The sequence below is a fragment of the Triticum aestivum genome, chromosome 7D (genome assembly GCF_018294505.1).
Source record: "Triticum aestivum cultivar Chinese Spring chromosome 7D, IWGSC CS RefSeq v2.1, whole genome shotgun sequence".
Taxonomy (NCBI): domain Eukaryota; kingdom Viridiplantae; phylum Streptophyta; class Magnoliopsida; order Poales; family Poaceae; genus Triticum; species Triticum aestivum.
Genome location: NC_057814.1, coordinates 147776140 through 147800043, shown reverse-complemented (window position 1 = coordinate 147800043; position 23904 = coordinate 147776140). Strand labels below are relative to the sequence as shown.

Sequence of the window (23904 nt, the reverse complement as noted above, 5' to 3'; positions counted from 1 at the left end):
CACCACAGCAGCCTAAGCTGCGTGAGCTTCAACGGAGCTGAGAAACGAATACTATCAGATATTCTAGCCTTGATCAGGATGGCAAAGCATACAAAGGTTCTGTATGTGACAAACAAATACTACAGATACTCTGGCCTTGATTTTAATATCTGCTAATCTTGCTCGAGTCCAAATATAAGTACTACAACTCACAGAAGTTACGTTCAGATCCAGTCAGATTTTCCATGATGATTTCTACAGCAGAACACCAGGCACTAAACCATGTAAGGTGGGCAGCACTAATATGGAGGGGGGCATACCATGAATCTAGTGGGGGGCATTCATCAAATCTGCCAAAGCCTTTTAGCTTTTGCTACTACACATCCATTCCCAGAGCTCATTTAGCCTGCTTTGTGCGGGCATGTGTGTGTGTGTGTGTGTGTGTTTGTAATGTACTCCCAAGAGAAACCCAGCCAAGAAACAAAGGAGGGGGAAGGCATCAATCAAGCACGGCGGCAAGTGGGATTCACTGAACCACCTACCTCAATCAACAACAAATGCCTCCGACTAAAACTTTTCAATGAAAACCCAGGCAGAATAAGTACTACAGAAGAAATTAACACGGGAAATCAGCAACCATGTGTGGAGGTACACAAGGAAATCTCAACATGCACAAACCAATGAGAGCAACAATATTCGGTTGCCAGAGAAGACCACAAGAATAGAAATATAAGGGCACTGCAGAAACACCCAATGACCCTCCAAAAACATACCCTAATGATCATTAGGCAATCAGAGTTGCAAAACGCTATAGAAACATATAGGAGCATTCTTTTGATCAGACAAGCCTTCATTCATACTTCAACATATTTATTCCCTGGAATCCACTTAGCCAGCTCAGTCATAGGAAATTAAGAGCATCTACAGCCAGACCCCCCACCCCCACTCCCCTCCTAGACGTCCAATGGAACACCAGTGATGGAGGTAGCAGCAACAGCAACAGCAGGATAAGAGCATCTCTAGCAGATCCCAAAAAAAAACCTGGAAGTGCCAATGTACCAGAGTGGCCAAGCAGGCTTCAACAAGGAGGTGCATTTAGATATCCATTCTTTGTACAATGCACACTATGGTAATCATTAGGCAGCTAGATCAGAATGCTCCAATGACAAAGCAAATAGATACATGCAAACATCAACATGAAACGAGAAAAAAACAACTATGATAAGAAGTTGTGCATTTGAGATAGCTAATACGAAGTCCAAACAAGTTTCTTTTTTTAGAGCGAAGGCTCAAGAAGAGCCCGGCTTTGAATTAACAAAGCCATCAACCGGCCAGGGATGACACAAGGCCATCGTTACAACCACTTAACAACTGCGAACAGCCGGAACAAGAAAGAAAAACAGCCGAAGCATCTTATGTAATAATACAAAACCAAGAATTCTATGCATTAGCAAAGCCTTCATACTTTTTGTGTCTCCAAGCACTCTCACCGGAGCCCAGCTAGCCATGTTGGTGGAAGATAATATATATATATGCATGTGTGCATGCATGTTCCAATTCAGCAAAAAGCTAGAACATCTTATATTTGTGGACGGAGGGAGTACATTATTTAGGAAAGGAGGGAGTAGGATCCACCACAGCAACCTAAGCTAGGCAAGCTTCAACGGAGCTGAGAAGAGCATTCAGACCTCAGAACTTCATTCTTTATGTAGAGGTGTAATCATCAGGCTGGCCAAGCACAAGGTTCCATAAAGATAAACAGATACTATTACATATTCTGGCCGTGATTCCCATATCTGCTAATCTTGCTATGTCCAAACATAAGTACTACAATTCACACATAAGTAATGTTCAGAACCCAACAGATATTGCCATGATGATTTCCACCGCAAAACACCAGGGCATTAAACCAATGAAGGTGGGCAAGCCTACAACAAGCATACCATGAACCTAGTGGGGGCATTCATCTGATCTGCCAAAGCCTTCATAACTTTTGCTTCTACACATCCACTCCCGGAGCCCATTTGGCCTGCTTCATGCGTACATGTATGTGTGTGTGTGTGAGATGCATCGATGGATGGGTGCACTTTGGGGGTTTTGCATTTTAGGAACCCAGCCAAGAAACCAGGATATTCGACAAGCACAGCGGCCAAGCAGGCTTCCACGGAGAAGTGGGTTCAGATCTCCGTTCTTGAAGATAATTATCAGGCTGGCAGTTCAGTGCACCCCGCTTATCTGAACAAGGAAGTGCCTCTGGCTAAAAGAAATCATTGTGAAAATGCTCACACTGTATTTACCACAGTTAATAGCACCTAAATCAAGATAAAAATGCAAGAGAAAAAGCTAAAAGGAAATTAGCATCAGAGATTCCCCTAGACTGATGCATCATTCGCGGCCCTGATTTGAAATCAGGAGCGCTGCAGAGTCCCTGTCTTCCTTATCGTCATTTGCTAATTATGTTTGTGCCGGATTTGTTGCAACACAAATTTAGCAAATTAAAATCCATAGGAAAAACTGCTAAGAATAGCAAACACCAGCGGGATTCATGTCCGTTCAGGCAAAGACTGAGAGAAGATACTGTGAATTTAGATTAGCATCAGCGATTCCCCTAGACGAATGCATCATTCGCGGCCCCGATCTGAGCCGGAGCCACTGCAGAGTCCCTGTCTTGCTATTATTATTTTTTGACAAGGCGAAACACTCCACCCAATTGATGCAGAAACAAAGCAAAGATGGTGCGGGAGGAAAGTGAGAATAGCATCAGAGATTCCCCTAGAAACCCTACCAAGAAAGAAAGAAAAGCATCTAGCGGAGCAGCTAGAATTGGATTCATATCTTCATTCTTAGGTTAATCATCAGGCTTAAACTGTATTCAAGGAAAACGCATCAAGGCTAGAATTGGATTCATATCTTCATTCTTAGGTTAATCATCGGGTCAACCTCGTACCTCAACAATAAAATGCCTCAAGACTGAGTATTTTCCATTCCAAAATGCTTAAACTGTATTCAATGAAAATGCAGGCAGAAGGAAGAAATTAACACAAGAAACCAGCAACCACATCTGAGACAACATAATCTCAAGGTGCACAAACCAATGAGAGCAACAATATTCAGTTGGCAGAAAAGATCACGAGAATAGAAACTTAAGGGCACTGCAGAAACAACCTACTGACCCTCCAAAAGTATGGCCAAATGGCAGCAGTTAAGCAATCAGAGTTGCAAAACACTATACAAACACATAGGAGAGCATTATTTTGACCAGCCAGCTCGGTCAAAGGAAATTAAGGCCTCCTTTGGTTCATAGTTAAGGAATATCATGGGAATAGGAAAATCATATGAAGTGAGATGACATGTATCTCAATTCCTATAAAACCTTGGAATTGCCAATGCACCAGAGTGGCCAAGCAGGCTTCAACAGGGAAGTGCATTTAAATTAACAGGCAGCTAGATCAGAATGCTCCAATGTCAAAGCCAATATATCTAACTGCAAACAACAACATGAAACAAGGAAAACGCAACGACTTGAAAGAAGTTGTGCATTTGAGATTAGCTAATACAGAGTCCAAACAACTCAACTAGAGTAATATTACAGAACCAAGAACTAGTCATTTGCAAAGCCTTCACACTTTTTGTGACTTCAAACACTCTCACCGGAACCCAGCCTGCCAGGTTGGTGGAAGAAGATATATATACATATGTGTGTGTTGTGCATGTATGTTCCAATTTACTCCTAAGAGCAAATTGCTACATTATTTATGGAAGGAGGGAGTAGGATCCACCACAGCAGCCTAAGCTAGGCGAGCTTCAAGGGAGCTGAGATCTCAGAACTTTATTCTTTATCCGAAGGTAATGTAATCATCAGGCTAGACAGAGGCTCCGTATTTGATAAACGAATACTCTTTAAGCACTCTGGCCTTGGTTCTCGTTTCTTCTAATCTTGCTATGTCCAAACATAAGCACTACAATTCACACATAAGTTAGTTCAGATCCAAAAATATTCGCATGATGATTTCTACAGCAAACCACCAGGCATTAAACCATTAAAGGTGGGCAGCCTCAAACTGATACCAAACACTACTTAAACAAGTACACCATGAATCTAGTGGGGGGCATTCACCCGATCTGCCAAAGCCTTCATAACTTTTGCTTCTACACATCCATTCCCGGAGCCCATTCGGCCTGCTTCGTGCGTACATGTGTGTGTGTGTGTGCGAGATGCATGCATGCATGCATGTTGCATGTTGCATGTTGGGGGTTTTGCAATTTACTCCTGAGAGAAACCCAGCCAAGAAACAAATGCCATGACAGGTCAAGCACGGCGGCCAAGCGGGCTTCAACGGAGAAATGGATTCAGATCTCCGTTCTCGAGGATAATCATCAGGCTGGCAGTTCAGTGCAACAACTTAGTGGCGAGTTGAAAGGAATTCATTGCAAAATGTCTGTACTGTATTGAACACTGTTACAGGCAGCTAAGTCAAAACAACAAAAGGAAAAAAAATGAAGAACAAGCAAGTGAAGTGAAAATAGCATCAGAGATTCCCCTAGACGGATGCATCATCCGCGCCCCCGATATGAAACCGGGAGCGCTGCAGAGTCCCTGTCTTGGTTATCGTCATATGCTAGTTATGCTTGCACCGGATTTGTTGCGGCACAAATTCAGCAAACAACGTCAGATTAAAATCCAATGGAAAAAAATAACCCAGCAAACACCGGTGGGATTCATGTCCGTTCAGGGCAAGACTAAGAGAGAAGAAACTGTAAATTAGATTAGCATCAGAGATTCCCCTAGACTAATGCATCATTCGCAGCCCCGATCTGAGCCGGGGCCGCTGCAGAGTCCCTGTCTTGCTTGTCGTCATATGCTAATAATTTCTGTTCACGAGGCCAACACTCCACCCAATTTATGCAGAAACAAATATGGCGCGTGAAGAAAAGTGAGAATGGCATCGGAGATTCCCCTAGACGGATGCATCATTCGCGACCCCCGATCTGAACCGGGGGCGCTGCAGAGTCCCTGTCTTGCTTGTCGTCATCTGCCAGCTCTGCTCGCGCGGCGAAACACCGCGCTTGGCGAAACCCTAATCCTCTTCTACAAAAAATAAGATCCCCGCAACACCAAAGGGGAAAGCGAAGAACGCATTGAAGAAGAAAGAGAAGAAGCTGGGAAATGCAGCGGGGACGAAATAGATCGAAGAATCATGGGGGACTCGATGTGAGATGGCTAATGGCTGGTGTGATTTCGCAGGGAGGACCCGACTCCAGGGGGGTGACGGCTGGAGACGAGTGAGGGCTGAGGATTTAGGGTTTGGAGGGGAGGGGCATATAAAGGGACAAGCTGAATGATAGCTGGGCTGGGCCTCGCTGTGTAAGAAGGCCGGAGTGATTTCTCCCGTTTTCTTTCGATCTCTTCTTCTCCTTTTCGGCTTACAAAGAAAAAATTCGACCCCCTCAAAAAAAAATCGGTCCCCTCAAAAGAAAACATACAGATAATTTGGCAACGCCTTTTCAGTGCGTCGTCTGAGTAAGACTTGCCGGCGCTGCCAACTTAATCGCTGCTGAAAAAAACTCTTATCCATAATCATCTGGGTCTTGAAGGGGGCAGCCACCCTGGCAAGGGCAACGCAACGGTGGAAAGATGGAGAAGAAGTGGCTTCAGCGGCGATTATCGAGGAAAAAAGCCCCGTCAGCATCATTAGGACGAAAACCACCTTGAATTCACCTCAAAATCACCCAGTGTGACATTTCTACCAGTTTTCTAAACGTTTAGGGTATAACTAATTCGGTTTTAGAGTTCAGGGGATATGGACCTATCAAGGAGGATTTTAGGGGGGAAACTGTACTTCTCTTGAAAAAACTAGATACCCCCTATTACAGCTCAAATTTTTTCCTAATGTTTTCGAAAAATAAGTTTTTTTGATAGAAAAAGGAACACATGTTGAAGTGAATTGATTTTCTCATGAATTAGGTAAAAAATGTACCTAATCATCTGTGTATGTGTGTGTCATTGTGTTTTTTTTTTCTCAAAAATGGTAATATATTAATATCATGACGATATCAATTACACCTGACTTTGCAACAACACGATATCAAGAGCTACTCAAGACATCAAGGATGTAAAAAAGTTTATTAAAAAATGACTTCTCTTTAGGCAAACAATGTACAAAAAATCTGGATTAACAAAGGTAGTCTTGAGTTAAGGCTTCTAGCACAAGAAGATATAACAAGTCACAGTTCACACATCCTACTGGGAAAATGAAGACGCGATCAAACGAAAGTGACACAGAAAACAATCTATGACAAAACCAATGTCTGTCACTGAACCAGCAGATGAGCACTAAAATTCACACAGCAAAGAATCATTAGCTGCAGATCAATTTTGTATACTGCTATACACAGGATTAGTACAAAGGTTGCACATAATGTGTATGACTGAATAGCAAAGGGAAAATGTTTCCTATTACACCGCTCTTGCAAACTCACCTCAAAAGTGCTCTAAAACTACACAAGGGTCTACGGAATGAACGAATCTCAGCTGAATCTGCTAAAACTTTCTGTCTAGCTGAATGGAACTATTGTCACCACTCTGTTCTTAAGAAGAATAAATGGAAGGAAATGAGTAGAGAAACAAAATAAAGAATCTGTGGCACTGAGGTGAAACTACTTTTGAGGTGAGCTCAGGCAATGCACATCTGCCATCAACTTCCTAGCTTCTACCAGGAAAGAACACCAAAGTTCAGACAAGGATGCCAGGTGTTGCATTTCACTGGTCACTGGTAAATAGGAAAACTCAATCTGCATAGACTGCCCAATTATCCGTCCGGGCCAGTGCATCCCATGCCTTAGGCTTCGTTCTGGCCAACACACGCTTTATTCAGGGGGCGGCAACAAGAATACAAAGCCCGAGTTCTCCCGGATGAGTGGGGGCGGTTCGATGTCAGATATGTCAATCTGCTGCATTGATTTGGATATGTCATCGACGGAGAACGGTATGCTGCATTTCAAAGTGCAGAAAGGTTAAGTAGGAGGCATTTGAGATGAGTTGTCATAGTATATGCAACTGATAGGAGTAGAGAGGTAGCAACCTTGAGTCATCATCCAGTAGAAACGAATTGCTTACAGGATTGTTGGAGTCTTCTGTCATCAATACTCTCATGTTTGATATGACCTAATTTTAAAAAATCATCTGTGATCAATTCTTATCAGGTTAGATGGAGCACAAGTATGAATACTGTGAAACATACCTCTGGGGACACGCTATGTGTTCCGTACTTGTCATCCCAGTACATAGTACTGATCCTGTATAGCTGTTGTATACTAAGTACCTGAACAGGATATTCAGGGTTGTTATAAAATTCCAAGGAAATCCAACTTTTCAAACAAAGGGACGTAATGAAAGACTTAATGTATTTCTCCACTCACTGGACAGAGGTCATGACTTATTTCGTCCAACGTTTTCTTTGGCTTTTGATGAATCACCTGGAAAAATGATATATGTGAGAGACATGTGTATGCAATTTGGCAAATGCGCAATACTGCAATTATTTGTATCAATTCTTGTATCTCAAGTGTTGAGGTCCGCAGTATGTCCCCAAAGTCGAAATTCCGGCTTGTGGTTTTTTCTCGGTAGGAAAACTTTTAAAGGAAAAATAATAACTAAAAGGGTGTCCATTCTTCTAACACAATATTACACGCATTTTGGTGTGTGTGAGAGATAATCAAAGGGGTGTTCCAGTCCGAACTCCAGAGTCATGTTGCAATCATTTTCTCATATCTTATCAGCAATAGCCTAGATACTTATTCTACCGAACAAATATTTGTGGAAGTCATGTTCTAAGAGCACATGAAAAGTCATACCAGGAAACCAATAGCTTGTCTAATATGTTTAAGCTCATCCCAGGCTGAACCTGCATACTGCAAGTACGAAAACACTAGATGAGTTAATCTCTAAAAAAACACTAGATGAGAAATCAATATTTGAGGCAGCTTTTTTACAACTATTAATCAACTCAGAAACTTCTTGGGGAAATGAACATGACAAAAATATCTTATTTGTACTTCGTTTTGCTGTTGATCACTGTAAATAACATAACAGGATTTAGGCACAGCTATATGGTCTAGAACAATATGCAGGACTAAAACCCATTCAGAAAAATAGATGCTACCATAGCTCTACTGCCCCTTATTTATTTACCTCGTCAGTAGCTCTATAGCACCAATGCTCAAGTTCAGCTAATCCTGCTTTTACGTACTCGCCGTTACTGAATGAGCAGCACTCCCTTCTTAATAGAAGACTGAAGATAGATAATAATCATATGAAGCTCAGTCAACCAATTCTGGTGTTTACAGGCAATCAAATATGTGTAGTTCATTATTACGTAAATATATTTTACCTGTTAAATAGCTGTACATTGATGAAGGAGAATATCTGAGTGAATACTTTCCGCACCAAGAATGGAGGAACCTGGGGCAGTGATACAAACAAGTAGGATTTTATTAGATACATCTTTAATCATGTTAAATAAACATACACATAATTATGAGTGATGGTATTACAATTTACAACTGCTGAAGATATTGCCCTAGTTATACATGAAATAAAAGGAAACAACAAACTAACATTGTTCACTTTAAGTATGTTCAAGAAATTTCCGAGGCTTTTCACAATCCCTTGCCAGTGAGCAATCAAAGCTTGCTGTGCAGCTGTATTTGTGTTTGAGCGAGAAGATCCTTTCATCATGCTTGCTCTTGATGTTCTTGGGGCCTGAATTGATGACGACAATAGCAAATATGATGCCAATTAAGCAGAAATAATGTACCCATATTTGTTATTCCACAAATAAAAGTCAAGCTAGTAAAATGACTATCATTCTCTGAACTTAGAAAGCATAGGCACCTGAATGCACAATCCGAGCAAAGGAGAGATCTCTTTCTTCAAATTATCCCGGATCATTCCATATATCTTCTCTACATATGCCGTAAGTTGCTGTTTAAACAGTAAAGCGGGATACTTGGCTTCCACTTGTCTCAGTGTCTCTACTCCACTAACCATGCTTCCATTTATTAGAGCAAGATTTACACCTTGTGGAGTCCCTCTGAAGCTCTGGAAAGAGAAAAACAGAATCACTCAGTAACTATTATGAAGCTTCTGTTAAAGAAGCAAAACTTGTGTACCTGTGTCATCCTTCCAAAAAGAGTAGCAGAGGACGACCGTCGACGCTGTGGAGCCATTCCTGTTGACCCACTCGCTTTCAGCGTCCGCTGAAGCAAAAGCAACAGCGTTGAAGCATTTGAGAGCCAATATGCTAAGACTTCATTATTGTCCTGTGTCTATAAAACACAGAAAATAGTAATTCAGCATTACTGTAGATAATGATAAATTGATAGTAAGGTTGAATCTCATGGTTAGAACCTCAATTGCATGTCCAATGGTCTGAATAATCCGATCAAAAACACTTGTCCGTTCTACTTCAAATGATCTCCAATGAAGAAGGCACTTGTATATAATACAAGCAGCAACTGGCCGATTCCCGGCAAATCCCAAATGCTGGGCTATGCACCTAATTAACAGATCTTGATTTTCCTGCTGCTTTTCATTTAGAGATTTCTGTGGCTTATCGTCTATGTCATATTCCTTTTTAGGAGAGGCTACAACAGCGGACTCCTGAAACACCAAAAGATTAAAAAAAAGATGGATATCAGTTTGATGCGCTGTCCAGGAACTCAAACACCCCCCCCCCCCCCCCCCCAATATATAGAGCATGCCCACTTACAGGAGTTATTTTTGAATCGCTAACTGATACATGACCACTTTCCGCATTCCTCTGCAAAAATTAAAAAGCAATGTATATTACCGATGTATTCTCCAAGATGGAACAAAGGATAAAACATAACTACTAACTGGCTCACCTGTAAATTCGACTTGGAACGTCCCGACAAAATTTTAGCTGGAGCCACTGAAACAGCTTGCTGACGAAGGACTTTATTTTCAGATTCTACATTAGATAACTTCTCCTCTAGCCTGAAGGAGAATATGCAGATAATATGCACTATGAGATGGAGACTCAATGTCGCATAACATGATGACAATGTACTTAGATATTAACATGGCTGTAATTCGGAGTCCGCTATAGAGAAGAAAGAGAAGGGATTACAGTATGCATAACAAGCAACATGTGAAAAGCTTAACCTTCTCAGATAGTCCTGAAATTGGCGTATTTTTACTTCAGTCTCTTCTATCTTCTTTTGCTTTTCTTCATTTGCTTGTGCTTCCTTGGAGCGTTTCTTTTCTAATTCATCCGCTCTTTGTTTTTCTGATTGAAGCGAGGTCTACAGGCAAATGAGTTGGGGTACATCACAAAATTATTGAAAGTGAATCATCAAATGAAAGTGCTTAGTTATCTGATAGTATTTATTTGTGCAAAATTACTGGACGAACCAAACATTAGGAAATTATGGTCAACAACTGCAATGGTGATAGTCTAGTAGATTGCGTACCTTAAGTTCATCTACCTCTGCTTTCAAGGTATGAACCTTCTCAGTGTCTTGGACTATAACCTCAGTTTCCTTTACCACAGGAGGTGCTTCCGCGATAGCCTTTTTAGCAGCTTCTCGTTCCTTTAGAAGCACTGCATTTGTCTCATCCAATTTAGCTTGCAGGGCATCCATGGAACTCTGAAATTTTGATAACTCCTGGGCTTTTGCTTCTTCCAAATCTGTCTGTATGCATATGAATTGATTTGTGTGAAATGATTGAAACGATCCATTGCACATCAAAAGTACTTCTGTGAAGCAACAGGTCAAAATTATAGAAAATCAAGTCATGATTGTAACACATTTTTCTTATTTTAAGTGTTTATATGAAGCGGAAGATATATAAAACAACAAAATAAGTAACATTGTACCCGCATTCGCTTCTCTAACTGCACACGCCATGTAAGCTCTTCCACTGTCTTTTCAAGTTTATCCTTTGCTTGCTTGAGTGCACCCGTTTCCCTTGCTTCCTGATAAGAAGATAATAGCAATGCATTAGAATAGAAGTGATAATTTTGTGCGTTGGTGCAACCTTATTACTGATTTCGTGAACTTAACAATACATAACTCTTGCTTCCTGAAGAAGATAATAGTAATGAACTATAAATGGTTTTGTGCTTTGAATGCACAGAAATTATGATTTTGCATGTCCCTTCATTAAGGGAGAATTGAAAACCAAAATCAGTACGTCGCAAACTTAAGTAACGCAAACAGCACGTTAATAGATCCAAAGGCAAAGGTATAGTGGCCTAAAACAAAAGAAAAATAGTTCACAAGTTGGATGGCAACTGAAACCCAAAATTCAGGACTGCAAGAGGCTATTAAGCATTGTTTAACCGAAGCTATCTATGCATTTCACTCTGGCCAGCCTCTATTATGTGTTTTTTTTCTTGATTGCTTGGACTAAACAATGAATCGAAGTAAATTCATTCTTTCTTCCTTCCAATTCATCAAAACACTCTCCTGTGGTGTTGAAGAACACGCTTTTAAGATTGATTCCGTCAAGATTAAAAGGACTCCGCAATCTGAGGTGTGCAGCCAGCGAGCTTCTCCATGCTATGATGTGTGCCCATATTTGGTGAACAACTAACGCTGGAAAAGATGAAGGTTAAACTATGAGGGGAAGAAACCCCCTAGCCTTCATCCTAAAGAAGATGGGAGGACTCAAACCCAGGTGGGCTGAGTGGAACCATGTCTCACCAGCCATTTTCTGTAGGAAACCTCCCAAGATGATGGGTCAACTATGATGTTGATGGCGCACCACACAGTGGCCTGATTTGGTAGTCCTCGTCTTTTAAAACTATCCGCTGCCCAACATCTACTCAGATTGCTTACCGCATTAAGTACTTGCAGTGCAAGGAGGCACAAGGGCCATGGCAAGAGGAAGGGGCCATTCATTGAAAGCGAGGTAGTCTACAGTGTTGTAGCACTTCCACAAATTTCAACTTCAAATATAACAAACAAAAAGGGGCAAGTTTGTTTGAATAGCGGTATTTATCTTTTCCATCTTTTTCCTTCTGATTTAATTTAGCACTTAACTCTTTTTGGTCAATTTGATTACTCTTAATGCATAATGGATCTGAACTCACAATTTTATACGTAGGTACATAGCATCAAGAACACAAATAGAATTTTCTTGGAAAAGTTTTATTTTGATTTGATGCCCACAAAGAAGAAGGCAGTTGCATGAGTACGCCACATAGGGATAATCACATAGGATTAGCATGAGTTGGCTTATATAACAATGTTATAAAACCGTAAAAACAGCAGGTATAAATAGGACTAGGGAACTTTAAAAATCTGATGATAGGCGCTCTGCCCAGCCATTAAAGGAATCAAATTCACAGCACCAGTCCCAGGTGGACACGCCAGTAAGGACTGGCTATTGATGTTGTATCATGACTAATATCTATGTAACAATAGTCCATGGACCTGGATATCCAGCGAACGCCAAATTTTTAGGCATGGCAAAACAAATGTTTTTCATGGCAAGTTGTGTTCGCTGAGGATGGCAAGTTTAGTTGGCGAGCATGGCAAATCCGCCTCAGTTCATTTTTTGCCAGGAAACTGCCGTGCTTGCAAACTGAGGGAATGTTTGGTTGCCATCCACACTTTGCCACACTTGTGTGCCACAAACGTGGCATGCCACAATTTTTGTGGTGGCCAAATTGGTCGCCACACTTGTGGCAAAAGTTGGCTAGCAACTGAGTCTATGACAAGTGGGGTATGTGACTGAATAAGTGTAGCATGCCACAACTGTGGCTGCAACCAAACATTTGCCTCAATTTGCCACACTTGTGGCACAAAAGTGTGGCAAAGTGTGGATGGCAACCAAACATGCCCTGAGAATTTGCCATCCTCGCACCAATACAAATTGCCATGAAAAGAAAAGCGTTCGATTTGCCATGTCTAAAATTCTGAAGTCAGATTTTTAGTCTTTCCGTAGTTCAATTTACTGTGGTAATACACATACCATTTTAAGTTTCCTGAGTTCTTTCCTTGCAATCCTTCCCCGCCATCTGCATTGTGCAACAATGGCTGCAGCCTTTAACTTCTTATGGTATGAATGAGCTCGATGGCACCTATAACGAGCCTGTAACAGAGAATCAGGACTTTAGGAATATATCATGTGTTGAGCCAGTAACAAGCTGCATAGCAGTTCTCCTAGGATTTTACCGAACCCAGATAAAAACAAGAGCTGCATAATTGTGTAGTCTTATTATATTGGAAGAACTGAAGGGCACCTGAATTGTAACCGCTGCCTTAGATCGCTTTTTATGTCTGAACTCATTCCTTGCTGCCATTGCACGCAATGCTGCTTGTATTACGAGAACTGAAGAAACTTGCAGTTTGTAGGACCTCCTAGCCTGATGCCCACGTTGGTTTTTCTGAATTTTGACAGAAGCTGCTTGCCTCCGCATGCGATCATAGAGTTTACAAGCCAATGTTCCTAAAACACAAAGTGTGGTTTTAGCATTATTGGTAAAATGAAAATTCACCTGGTCTACAGTTAAGTACAAGCCAAACAGACCTCTCCAAACTGCCTGAAAACATACAGATGCCTTCCTCAAAGAAACAAACTTCTTCCGCATGATATGTGTTCGTATTTTCCCTTGAATTGTTTTTGCAGCAACACTGAGAACTTCAGTTCTTCTAGCATCTAATTCAGCCATCTGTCCGGCTCTCAGAAAAACTTTTGTTTTACCTATCTGAAAAGTACAAACAAGTGTCAGTGTAAGCTAAATAATTAAATTCTGACGATATTGTATTTGCCCATTTTTTTCTGCTAGCACTGTAAGGCCACCCTGCATGCGATAGTCTGACAGTTCAAACCTATATAAGCTACAAATTAGTCCGATAGTTCAAACCTATATAAGCTACAAATTAAGCAAGTAAACCAGTTTTGTTACAGTATTTCCTTTACCAGATCATTAATATTTATCCAATGTATGCTAGGCATTCAAAGAAGATTGAACATTTTCAGTTCAAAAAAAGAAACAGAAGATTGAACATTTAATAGAAAGAAATGTGCCAAGGCAGAGATGAATAGTTAAGATTAGTTACCTGAAAGCCTATAAGACCCTTCTTTTCCAGAATCCTCTTGCATGCAGCCTTTTCATCACAACTATTGAGATACAAAAAAGAAAATCTTAGCTATTATCACTTTTATATGCAAATAAAAACTCTTGATGATGATTCAGTGATGTTAACTACAAATCTGCATGACTAATAAGAACTTACTTTCCTTCAATGGCATCTGGAGCGAGTATTCCAAAACGATGCAAAAACTCATAAAATGTGCGACGTGTAGGATAACCGGCACAACTGATCCTGATTGCCTCAAGTACACCCTGATGATACATGGCATGCAATTAAATGGAACTTTGTGAGATAGATCAAGCCTCCATTAAACTGCAGTACAGTAAAAAAAAACAGATAATAGGTCAGAGGCACTTACACCACAACGCAACTGTTGCATAACATTGACATTCTCAAAAATTGCCGGTTTTAGGACATTGTTTGGCTTAACACATCTGATATAATGAGGTTCGGTAGAATTTAATGTGTCCATAAGAGCTTGAAGTTGTTGCTGCCACACAAAAGTTGGTAAAAATTAGTCATGCATAATAGTATTACTGAAGAAGAAATAGAGATGCTGATAGGTAGATATAGAACTGGCAGAAAATTCTAAAGGATAATCATGCAGAACCGAAAGAGGGGGGAAACCTTGAAGCGTGCACCAATCGAAGAAAACTTCGAGGATTTTGATGTTTCCTCTGGCGGAGGAGGAAATAATCCTGCGATAAAGGAGCATCTAGAAGCGCTCAGTAGCTCCTGGTGCTCTGCCACAACGTAGTCTTTGTTTTTGTCAAGGAATTGGTCAGACTGATACAGCACCTGCATACCGCAAGTATAAGTATTAGTTAAAACCCGACAATATCCTGGAGCAATTGAATTTAATGAATAAAAGCTAACCTCTCCAGCGTAGTGAGCGATTGCAAAATCTGTGCGAGATAGCTTAGGTTTGACAAACCGTTTATGCTTTTGAAAAGTCTGGTACAGCTTCTGGGCAAAGGTCTCGTGTGTTGACTTGGGAAACATACTGAAGAACAGTTAAATAGACAACAATTATAACATAGTTTTGCATCTTAACGACGGCCATTAATTCAAATATTCAACTGAACATACACAGTAAAATAGAATTGATTAAATGAACAAAGCAAAGATATGGTAAGCATACCATGCCTCATCTAGAAGTGCAATAACGCCACCAGGTTTCTGCCGAGGGATATTTCAGTAATACATGTAAAAGAAATGAGTGAGCATCAATTGCAAAACTGATTTTAAAAGATGTAAAATAAGCACAAGAAAAAGACGTGTATTTGCCTGCCTAAAATAGGGCTTCTCTGGTTACGCAAACTTGTGGAGGCTAGTCGGCACTAAAGCTCTACGAGCCCTGCCGCTGCAAGTATGACCTCCAGACAATGTGGGGTCTTACTTTTGCTTATTCTAGGCTTGCTTAGTTTAGCCTCGATTGTTTCTTTCTTAACTTTTATTCATTTTTCGTCTTTTGGTCGAAGACAGCATGACTGGTTTGTAAATGGAGTGCTTCATTTGATCGAGGAAAAAAATGATTGATCTTGTTTTAACCTTGCCAGCCTTGCCCATTAGGTGAAGCTTAACTTTGGCCAAATAGGCACTAACTGAGAAGTATTGGATTGCACTCTACAGCAGCACGACCATATCAGCATGACTGATGCCTACCAAGATAAACTATGATAAACATGCCCTATTACAATACTTGAGATTTCCCATCAATATACTGGATGCAATTAAACTGATTAAGATCTTACAAATCCTTTATCCATTCATGTACAATGGTTACACATACCTTCTCAATAAGATCAAGAACATCTTGATTATCGACAAACTCAATATAGCTCCAATCAATTTGTTCTTTAGTGTATTCCTCTTGCTCCATCTTAAAAACGTGCTGAAAAAGATCATAGAGGCACCTTTCAAGTAAATATATGTTCTTTAGTTGTCAAACGGCTATGGGTGTTTGGTGTACATGAACCATTTCTTGTGAGCAAGTGTTACCTGATTGAAATGTTGCTGTAATTTCTCATTTGTATAATTAATACAGAACTGTTCAAAACTGCAGAAAACATTATTTGCCAATTTGTGAGAACAATCTAGTGGATTATAAATACAATGCTGGACCGCAGTAAATCTGTACATTTTACCTGTTTGACTTAAAGCTCTCAAAACCATAGATATCCAGGACACCAATAAGACATTTAGAGTTAGCATCTTGCCCGATGGAACTATTAATTTTATCAACAAGCCTGCAATATAATGATGGGTTGAAACAATGAATGCAATCTTTCTCCCGTGTTGCAATGGAATTTGGACACGTGTAACATATATATGTAATAAAGAACAAAAGGACACTATTCTATACCAATCGAACAAGCGGGAATATATTGTCTTTGCAAAACCATCCCTGCTGATAGTTGCGCTGTAAGGATCAAGACTCCTTTTTATAACCTCCTCTGGTGTTACCATGACACGCTTACAGAGAGCATCTGTAAAAGCTCCAGGATCACACCTGACATAGAATACAAGGCAATCATTGGAGCTTGCACGTAGTAATACCATACATTAGAGAAAGAACTAAATAAAGGTAGTTACATAAGGAGTTCAGCAGCTGTTTCAAGATGGAACTTAGATTTGTCATCTTTCAAAACTGAGGAATCAACTTCTTTCCCCTTGGCAAATTCAATGTTGCCAATATGAAGAATAGCTGCAACCACCCTGAAAATAGCATCCTGAAGACAAATTAAGTGCAAGCAAGTGAGAAATAAAATCAGTTCAGGCAGCCACCAATCATATCAAAGAACATATAGGATTGAGTTACCTGTTCCTGGGTACTGATACCAACAATATCCATTGCTCTTCTGGTAGCCAAATATTCACGAGCATCACTGACCCCAACCAAATCGTAGCAATTTGATTTATTAAGATAATGATAAGTCCTAGGATTTTCTAATTTGTACTTATCAAGTTCCTGAAAATTGAATGCCAATGCAGATTATTTGTGTTAGGTACCAAATCTCAAGTTAGTGTAAGAAAACACCAACAGTGAGTTCATTGAGACCCACAAGAAGTACCGAAGGAGAATATTGATCGTTACCTCCTGTGGTGCCGCACAAAGGAGATAAAAGCAGTGGTAGTTGCGTTCAGGATCAGAAATTTGGCATACTCGTGACCTTTCAAGCAGGTATGTTCTGACAGCAGCACCTGAGATCCTCCCATGCTTATCAAATTGAATCTCAACAAACTTACCAAATCGACTGCACCAAACATTGGGACACATAATGAGATCGGAACATATATATACACCACCATGATTTGGAACCATGCAAGTAAACTTATACACGCAGTTTTTTTTTCTAATCTGGCCTACCTAGAATTGTTATTTCTGACAGTCTTGGCATTGCCAAAAGCTTCAAGGACTGGATTTGACTGCAGATATAAGAATTTAAAATAGAAAAGTTCAATTGATGCATTAATAACTTAACATTACAACTGTCTTGCATGGCTAAGTACTGGCTGCCTTACTTCAAGAACTTGTTGTTCTACTGTTCTTCCTTCTGTTGCAGCGCGGCCACCCAAATAGGCAAGATACTGCATAAGCATTTTTGTTGTTTCTGTTTTACCAGCACCACTCTCACCACTCACGAGAATAGAGTTGCTCCTTCCTTCATGAATCATAGCCCTATTACATGTAAAATATAACAATGAGATCAACCAGTCCTCTGAGGAAATACTAAAGCAGTTTTCAGCTATGTTTACTTACCTGTATGCAACATCTGCGACAGCAAAAACATGCGGACTTAACTCACCAAATGGTGCACCCTTGTACTGTTGCATCATATGTGAGTCATATAAATGTTGCAATCTTTGGAAAGGATTCACAGCAATGAGAATATTTCCAGTGTATGTCTGCCCAAACGAAGACATATCAGTCATAAGAAACATTACCTGAGTTCCAAAAATTAAACTCAAGACAGTACAGCTAACATAATGGCATATCTAGAGCAAGTGGCCAAGCAGCAAGCAGTAATAAAGATGAACATACATAGATTTCATTAAGTTCATATCTGGTGGCCAAATTCTGCAAAACTCCTGGCTCATGGAGATAGGAGAGCTTTGTCATGTCATCAACTCCACCAGCAGCTGCTTCCATATCTTTGGGATATAATTTCGACAATTTTGAAACGATCTAAAATTGTGACAGTAAACATAAGTATCGGTATTTTATCAAACTGAATGCCCATAAGTACCAGTATTATACAACACAACTTACCTTTTTTCCATTGGCTGCTTGGATCTCAGCCTCGTCGCCATTGATCTTAACAACTTCTCCATCGACCCAAGCAACATCAGGTTCTTCAGCCCACACATGTGAGCCTACTATAATATTAACTTTCGTCCCCTAGAAATGAAAATATACGTCTCTCAATTATGCTAGCCTCTGAATAAACGATGACAATGCGTTTGCATTTCACAATGCCGAAAGGTTGCAACTCTGAAAATAATAATAAGAAGAAGAAGAAGAAAGAATTCGCTTGGATCCGAAATCTATTGCCTAATCAGGAACCTAGTCTCAATCCATGCAATGCAATGCTAGGCATAACTCTACCGAATCCTTGGGTAAAAACTATGCAACCAATCACCACGATTCAGAGTTTCAGACCGGGGAAAAAAGGGGAACAATCGCGACCCTGGCTAAACACCGCTTTGCCACTGCATTTTACTCGAGCGGTCGCAAAGCGCGCGAGGCGAGTTTACCATTTCGCCGGCCGGTGGAGGATGATCAGTTGGACGCTGTGGGCAACGGGGCGGACGAACTCATATCCCTCTTCCCCGCGCTCGTGCTCGCCGGACCCCCTCAGTACGCCGTCGTCTTCGTCGTCCCGTCGTCGCCGCCGCGCGCTTCGGAGGAGGGAGAGGTGGTGGTGCGGTGCAAAAGCGGGGGAGTGGGGAGGGGGAAGGGGATGTGTAGAAGGCAGGCGGTGTGGGGTGGAGAGGGTGCAGTTCGTGGAGCGGCCATGGCTGGCCTCGCCTCGATCTCTGCGGGGCGCCATGGATTAGGGGCGGAGCTGGACATGCGGCATAGGTTGAGGTTGAACCCCCGAATTCCGGGAAAACAATCCGCTATTAGCAGTGTGAGTGAAACACAGGCACACCCCAGCCAAACACAGGACCTGTTGCATTCCTGTTAAGGGCTCATTCGGTTAGGAGGATTTCATAACATAGAAATTAGGACTAGTATATGAATTTTATAGGATGGCACTTGCCATTCTAAATAATTGACTCGCCTCGTTTTTATGCGCAAAATGAGCTTTGAGTAGATGTGTAATTTCCTTTAAAAACACAAAAAATGAAATAGTATTCCTACGAAATTCATGTACACATTTCCTACAAACCGAACGCATCTATAGGAAATTTTCCTGGGGGATCCTTGTTCCTATGTGTTTCCTATGAAAATCCTCCAAACCGAATAGGCCCAAAAAAACTGTACAAGGAGTTCGCTTCTCTCCTCCTTTTGGTGTTTAGGATGTGAAGTTATCCATCAAAACAAACCCCCAAATGTCCAGCGGCATGTTTGGACGTGTACGTGGAGAGTGCTAGTGGAGCTGGCCATCCAACTTTATGCTCCCTCCGTTCCTAAATATAAGAGCATCTCCAGGCGTTCGGCCCCCCAGGGCGCCGAAAATGAGCCGCCTGGGGGCGAGCCGACGCTAGATTGGCGCGTGGGGGTGACTTTGTTCCCAGTCGTCGGCCCACAGGTCGCCCTGGGTTCGGCGATATTCCGTACAAATATATGCAAACCCGGCGATTTTGGCACGAACTCAGCGAAACTTCACTGAAATTTGTACAAAAAACATGAAAACATTCAAACTACGTCTAAACTACGCCAAACTACGCCTAGCCGCCACCGCCGCCGCCATCCGTCGTCTACATGCCGACCTGTAGAAGCGGGTGTAGTTGCCGCCGTTGCCATCGTCGTCGTCGCGTGCCTCGCCTGTGCCGCCGCCGTCCCTGCTGCAGCCCTGGCCAGAATCGCCGAGCGCGGTGGGGCGCTGGACAGCCCGGCCTCGTCCTCCCCGTCGCTATCAAGGACGATGACGCCGCCCTCCTCGCGCCCGCGGCGCCGGGCCTGGAGCTCCGCGTATGCCCGGCGCTGGTGGCGTACCTGCTCCCGGACGTAGTCCTCCTTCGCCCACTTGAGGGCGGACTCGTCGTCGGGGGCCGCCATCTCGACGTGCTCCGGCTTCACCGGGTGCAGCCCCGGCTCGAGCTTCGGCCGGACCAGGCGGAGGGAGCCGCGCGGGGAGTGCCGGGCACCCTCGTTGATGACGAGGGCGCCGCTGCGGGTGCGGCGCCCGAGCGGCGTCTCCTCCGGCTCGGGCTTGGCGGGGCGGAGCGCCGGCGAGCCGGAGCCCGACGACGAGGACGACCCCGGCTCCATCCGCCGCGACGTCCAAGAGCTACCACGACGGCGAGAGAAGGACGGATCACCGTTCCACGCGAAGGGCGGCAGCGGCAGGTTCTACCGTCGATGAGCACTAGTGTGTGTAGCTGCGCCGTCAGCGAAGCGAACGGGGTGGCGGGGAACACTGCGATCGAGAGGCGCCACCTGGGCGGCATGAGCGGCCCAATGCTCAGCGCGAGCTCGGCGAGCTCTGGCCATGGGTGGGGCGAAGCGAGGGCAGGGCATGGTCGATGAAAAACGGAGCTTCGACACTGATGTCTATTACACAACCTTTCTTCTTGTAGACGATGTTGGCCATGGGTGGGGCGAAGCGAGGGCAGGGCGTGGTCGATGAAGAACAGTAGCAATTTTCCCTCAAGTGGATGACCTAAAGCTTATCAATTCGTGGGAGGCGTAGGATGAAGATGGTCTCTCTCAAACAACCTTGCAACCGAATAACAAAGAGTCTCTTGTGTCCCCAACACACCCAATACAATGGTAAATTGTATAGGTGCACTAGTTCGGCGAAGAGATGGTGATACAAGTGTAATATGGATAGTCAATATAGGTTTTTGTAATCTGAAAATATAAAAACAGCAAGGTAACTAGTAACAAAAGTGAGCAAAAACGGTATTGCAATGCTTGAAACACAAGGCTTAGGGTTCATACTTTCACTAGTGCAAATTCTCTCAACAATGATAACATAATTGGATCACATAACAATCCCTCAACGTGCAACAAAGAATCACTCCAAAGTTTCTATCGAAGAACGTAGGACAAAAACCTGCATCAACCCATATGCATAGATTACCCCAATGTCACCTCGGGAATCCATGAGTTGAGTGCCAAAACATACATCAAGTGAATCAATAGAACATCCCATTGTCACCATAGATATCCCATCGCAAGACATACATCAAGTGTTCTCAAATCCAATACTCAATCCAACATAACGAAACCTCAAAGAGCAAGACTCAATTCATCAAAAGAAGGTAGAGGGGGAGAAACACCATATGATCCAACTATAGTAACAAAGCTCGCGGTACATCAAGATCGTGCCAAATCAAGAACACAAGAGAGAGAGATCAAACACGTAGCTACTGGTACATACCCTCTGCCCCGAGGGTGAATTACTCCCTCCTCGTCATGGAGACCGACGAGATAATGAAGATGGCCTCCGGTGATGGTTTCCCCCTCTGGCAGGGTGCCGGAACGGGCTCCCGATTGGTTTTTCATGGCTACAGAGGCTTGCGGTGGCGGAACTTCCGATCTAGGGTTCTTTTCGGAGGTTCCTATATTTGTAAGAATTTTTGGCGTCAGAAACAAGTCAAGGAGGTGCCCGAGGGGCCCACAAGCCCTTAGGGCGTGCCTAGGGGGTAGGGCGCATCCCCCTGGCTTGTGGACTCCTCGCGACTCTTCTAGTTCCGGTGCTTCGGGGGTCTCTTTTGGTCCATAAAAAAACACCGTAAATTTTCAGCTCATTTGGACTCCGTTTGATATTCCTTTTCTGTAAAACTCAAAAACAAGGAAGAAAACATAAACTGGCACTAGGCTCTAGGTTAATAAGTTAGTCCCAAAAATAATATAAAATAGCATATTAATGCGTATAAAACATCCAAAACAGATAATATAATGCATGGAACAATCAAAAATTATAGATACGTTGGAGACTATCAAGCATCCCCAAGCTTAATTCCTGCTCGTCCTCGAGTAGGTAAATGATAAAAATAGAACTTTTGATGTGGAATGCCACCTAACATATTTATCAATGTAATCTTCTTTATTGTGACATGAATATTCAGATACATAAGATTCAAAACAAAATTTTAATATTGACATAAAAACAATAATACTTAAAGCATACTAATAAAGCAATCATGTCTTCTCAAAATATCATGGACAAAGAAAGTTATCCCTACAAAATCATATAGTCTGGCTATGCTCCATCTTCACCACACAAAGTATTTCATCGTGTCTGATTTCGGGTTCCGGCAAACCCCTTGAGGTTCGAACACTGGGGTGCGCGCGAAGATCTCTCCCTACCTAATCACACCCTCACCCTCACTGTGATCTCAAAGCCTAGCTCGTCGAACTCGCAACACAAGAGACACAAGATTTATACTGGTTCGGGCCACCGATGTGGTGTAATACCCTACTCTAGTGTGGTGGTGGTGGATTGCCTCTTGGGCTGATGATGAACAGTACAAGGGAAGAACAGCCTCCTGAGGAGAGGTGTTCTTGTGCTCGATGAACTTGTGCGGGTGAGGATGGTCTCAATCAGTTGCCTCCTACTGTGGTGGCTAGTCCTATTTATAAAGGCCTTGGTCCTCTTCCCAAATATTGAGCGGGAAGGGATGCCACAACGGCCAGTTTGAAGGGGGACAACTAATACAAGCTATCCTGACAAAAGTAGTCTTCGCCTGCCAAAGGCTCTGGTGGTGACGCCGTCTTGAGCTCCACGGTGACCTCCGTCCTACCGTCCTGCTGGTCTTGGTCTCGTTGCACCGATATGGAAACCTTTGCTTGATGTCTCGGGACTCCTCGCCTGCGCTTGCCCCTTTAGCACCAAAGAGGAAACGAGGACACTGCGCGCGCTGGCGCCCGCCTGGCTCCAGTCGTCATGGCTTGCGTCACTTGAACCTCGCGAGGTGTCCCTTGCCTTGATCTCTTCGCCCCTCGCGAGCCAGCCTGGTGAGGCCGCTCCCGAGGAGGTATTGTGTCGTCCGCCTCGCGAGGCTTGGCCCTCGCGAGGGTCTTGAGTGTTGGTTGGTGAAGATGGGCCGTACGGGGCCGCTGGGGGAGCCACGCCGTGGGCCGCAGGCAGGCAAGTCTGGGGACCCCCGTTCCCAGGACGCCGACAGTAGCCCCCGGGCCCAAGGCGCGCTCGACTTGGCTTCGAGGCGAAGCCAAAGGGCAAGTGCGGAGCGCCGCGGGCCCCAACAGCCTGCGACCTTGGTCGACGTGTGGCGATTGATTGGACGTGGGCGTCTCCGCTTCTCCACGCTGCCTCGGCAACTGCCCGTCTGACAAAAGGCTGGCACGGGCTACGCTTGCCTTCATTGCTTTCTTCCGCCTTGCTCCAGATCCCCTTTCTCGCCCCTCGCTTCTGAAATATCCAGATATGCTCCCATCCCCTTCCGAATCAGTGACCAATGGCGCCCCGGAAGGTCAAGGCTTCTTCGACGCCCGCCTGGTACGAGCCGGCGCTGTATGCGCCCAGTGTCTCAGAGAAGAACCTCGCCATCACGCGCCTACTGACGGCGGGAGAGAGCAACGAGAGGGGGAAGACCGAGCTCCGGGCTGGCTCTGTTGTGCCGGAGCCTGCGAGGAGCACCTTCCCCCCTTCTTCA

At 43.2% G+C, this 23904-nt stretch overlaps 1 protein-coding gene and 4 pseudogenes across 1 annotated transcript; all 5 read right to left on the bottom strand.

The window, feature by feature from the left end:
* Positions 1-2333: 2333 nt before the first annotated feature.
* Positions 2334-2433, bottom strand: LOC123171764 (uncharacterized; annotated as a pseudogene).
* A 2069-nt stretch (positions 2434-4502) lies between these two features.
* LOC123171766 (uncharacterized) lies at positions 4503-4602 on the bottom strand (annotated as a pseudogene).
* Positions 4603-4746: 144 nt separating this feature from the next.
* Positions 4747-4845, bottom strand: LOC123171765 (uncharacterized; annotated as a pseudogene).
* A 74-nt stretch (positions 4846-4919) lies between these two features.
* Positions 4920-5019, bottom strand: LOC123171767 (uncharacterized; annotated as a pseudogene).
* A 1300-nt stretch (positions 5020-6319) lies between these two features.
* On the bottom strand, positions 6320-19233 carry LOC123164281 (myosin-11). The gene is made up of 38 exons (XM_044581697.1): positions 18868-19233; positions 18383-18511; positions 18155-18298; positions 17873-18018; positions 17635-17791; positions 17480-17538; positions 17207-17366; positions 16931-17080; positions 16705-16841; positions 16475-16621; positions 16257-16358; positions 16111-16168; positions 15902-16003; positions 15251-15288; positions 14986-15112; positions 14737-14907; positions 14468-14599; positions 14251-14360; positions 14074-14134; positions 13541-13718; positions 13254-13459; positions 12983-13102; positions 10881-10979; positions 10474-10695; positions 10166-10305; positions 9886-9997; positions 9750-9800; positions 9389-9640; positions 9151-9306; positions 8873-9079; positions 8597-8740; positions 8370-8440; positions 8171-8270; positions 7834-7890; positions 7399-7455; positions 7221-7301; positions 7062-7144; positions 6320-6970 (listed from the first exon to the last, which is right to left on the bottom strand). The coding sequence occupies exons 1-38, from the start codon at positions 18868-18870 to the stop codon at positions 6847-6849; spliced, it is 4593 nt and encodes a 1530-aa protein (XP_044437632.1). The 5' UTR covers positions 18871-19233; the 3' UTR covers positions 6320-6846.
* Positions 19234-23904: the final 4671 nt, after the last annotated feature.

What these genes read in the sequence shown, in the direction of transcription:
- LOC123164281 (XM_044581697.1), bottom strand. An exon ending in TATTCCCGCTTGTTCGATTG is followed by an intron (nt 16,359 to 16,474) that starts GTATAGAATAGT and finishes ATTATATTGCAG; the next exon opens with GCTTGTTGATAAAATTAATA. An exon ending in AGTTAGAGAAGCGAATGCGG is followed by an intron (nt 10,696 to 10,880) that starts GTACAATGTTAC and finishes ATATGCATACAG; the next exon opens with ACAGATTTGGAAGAAGCAAA.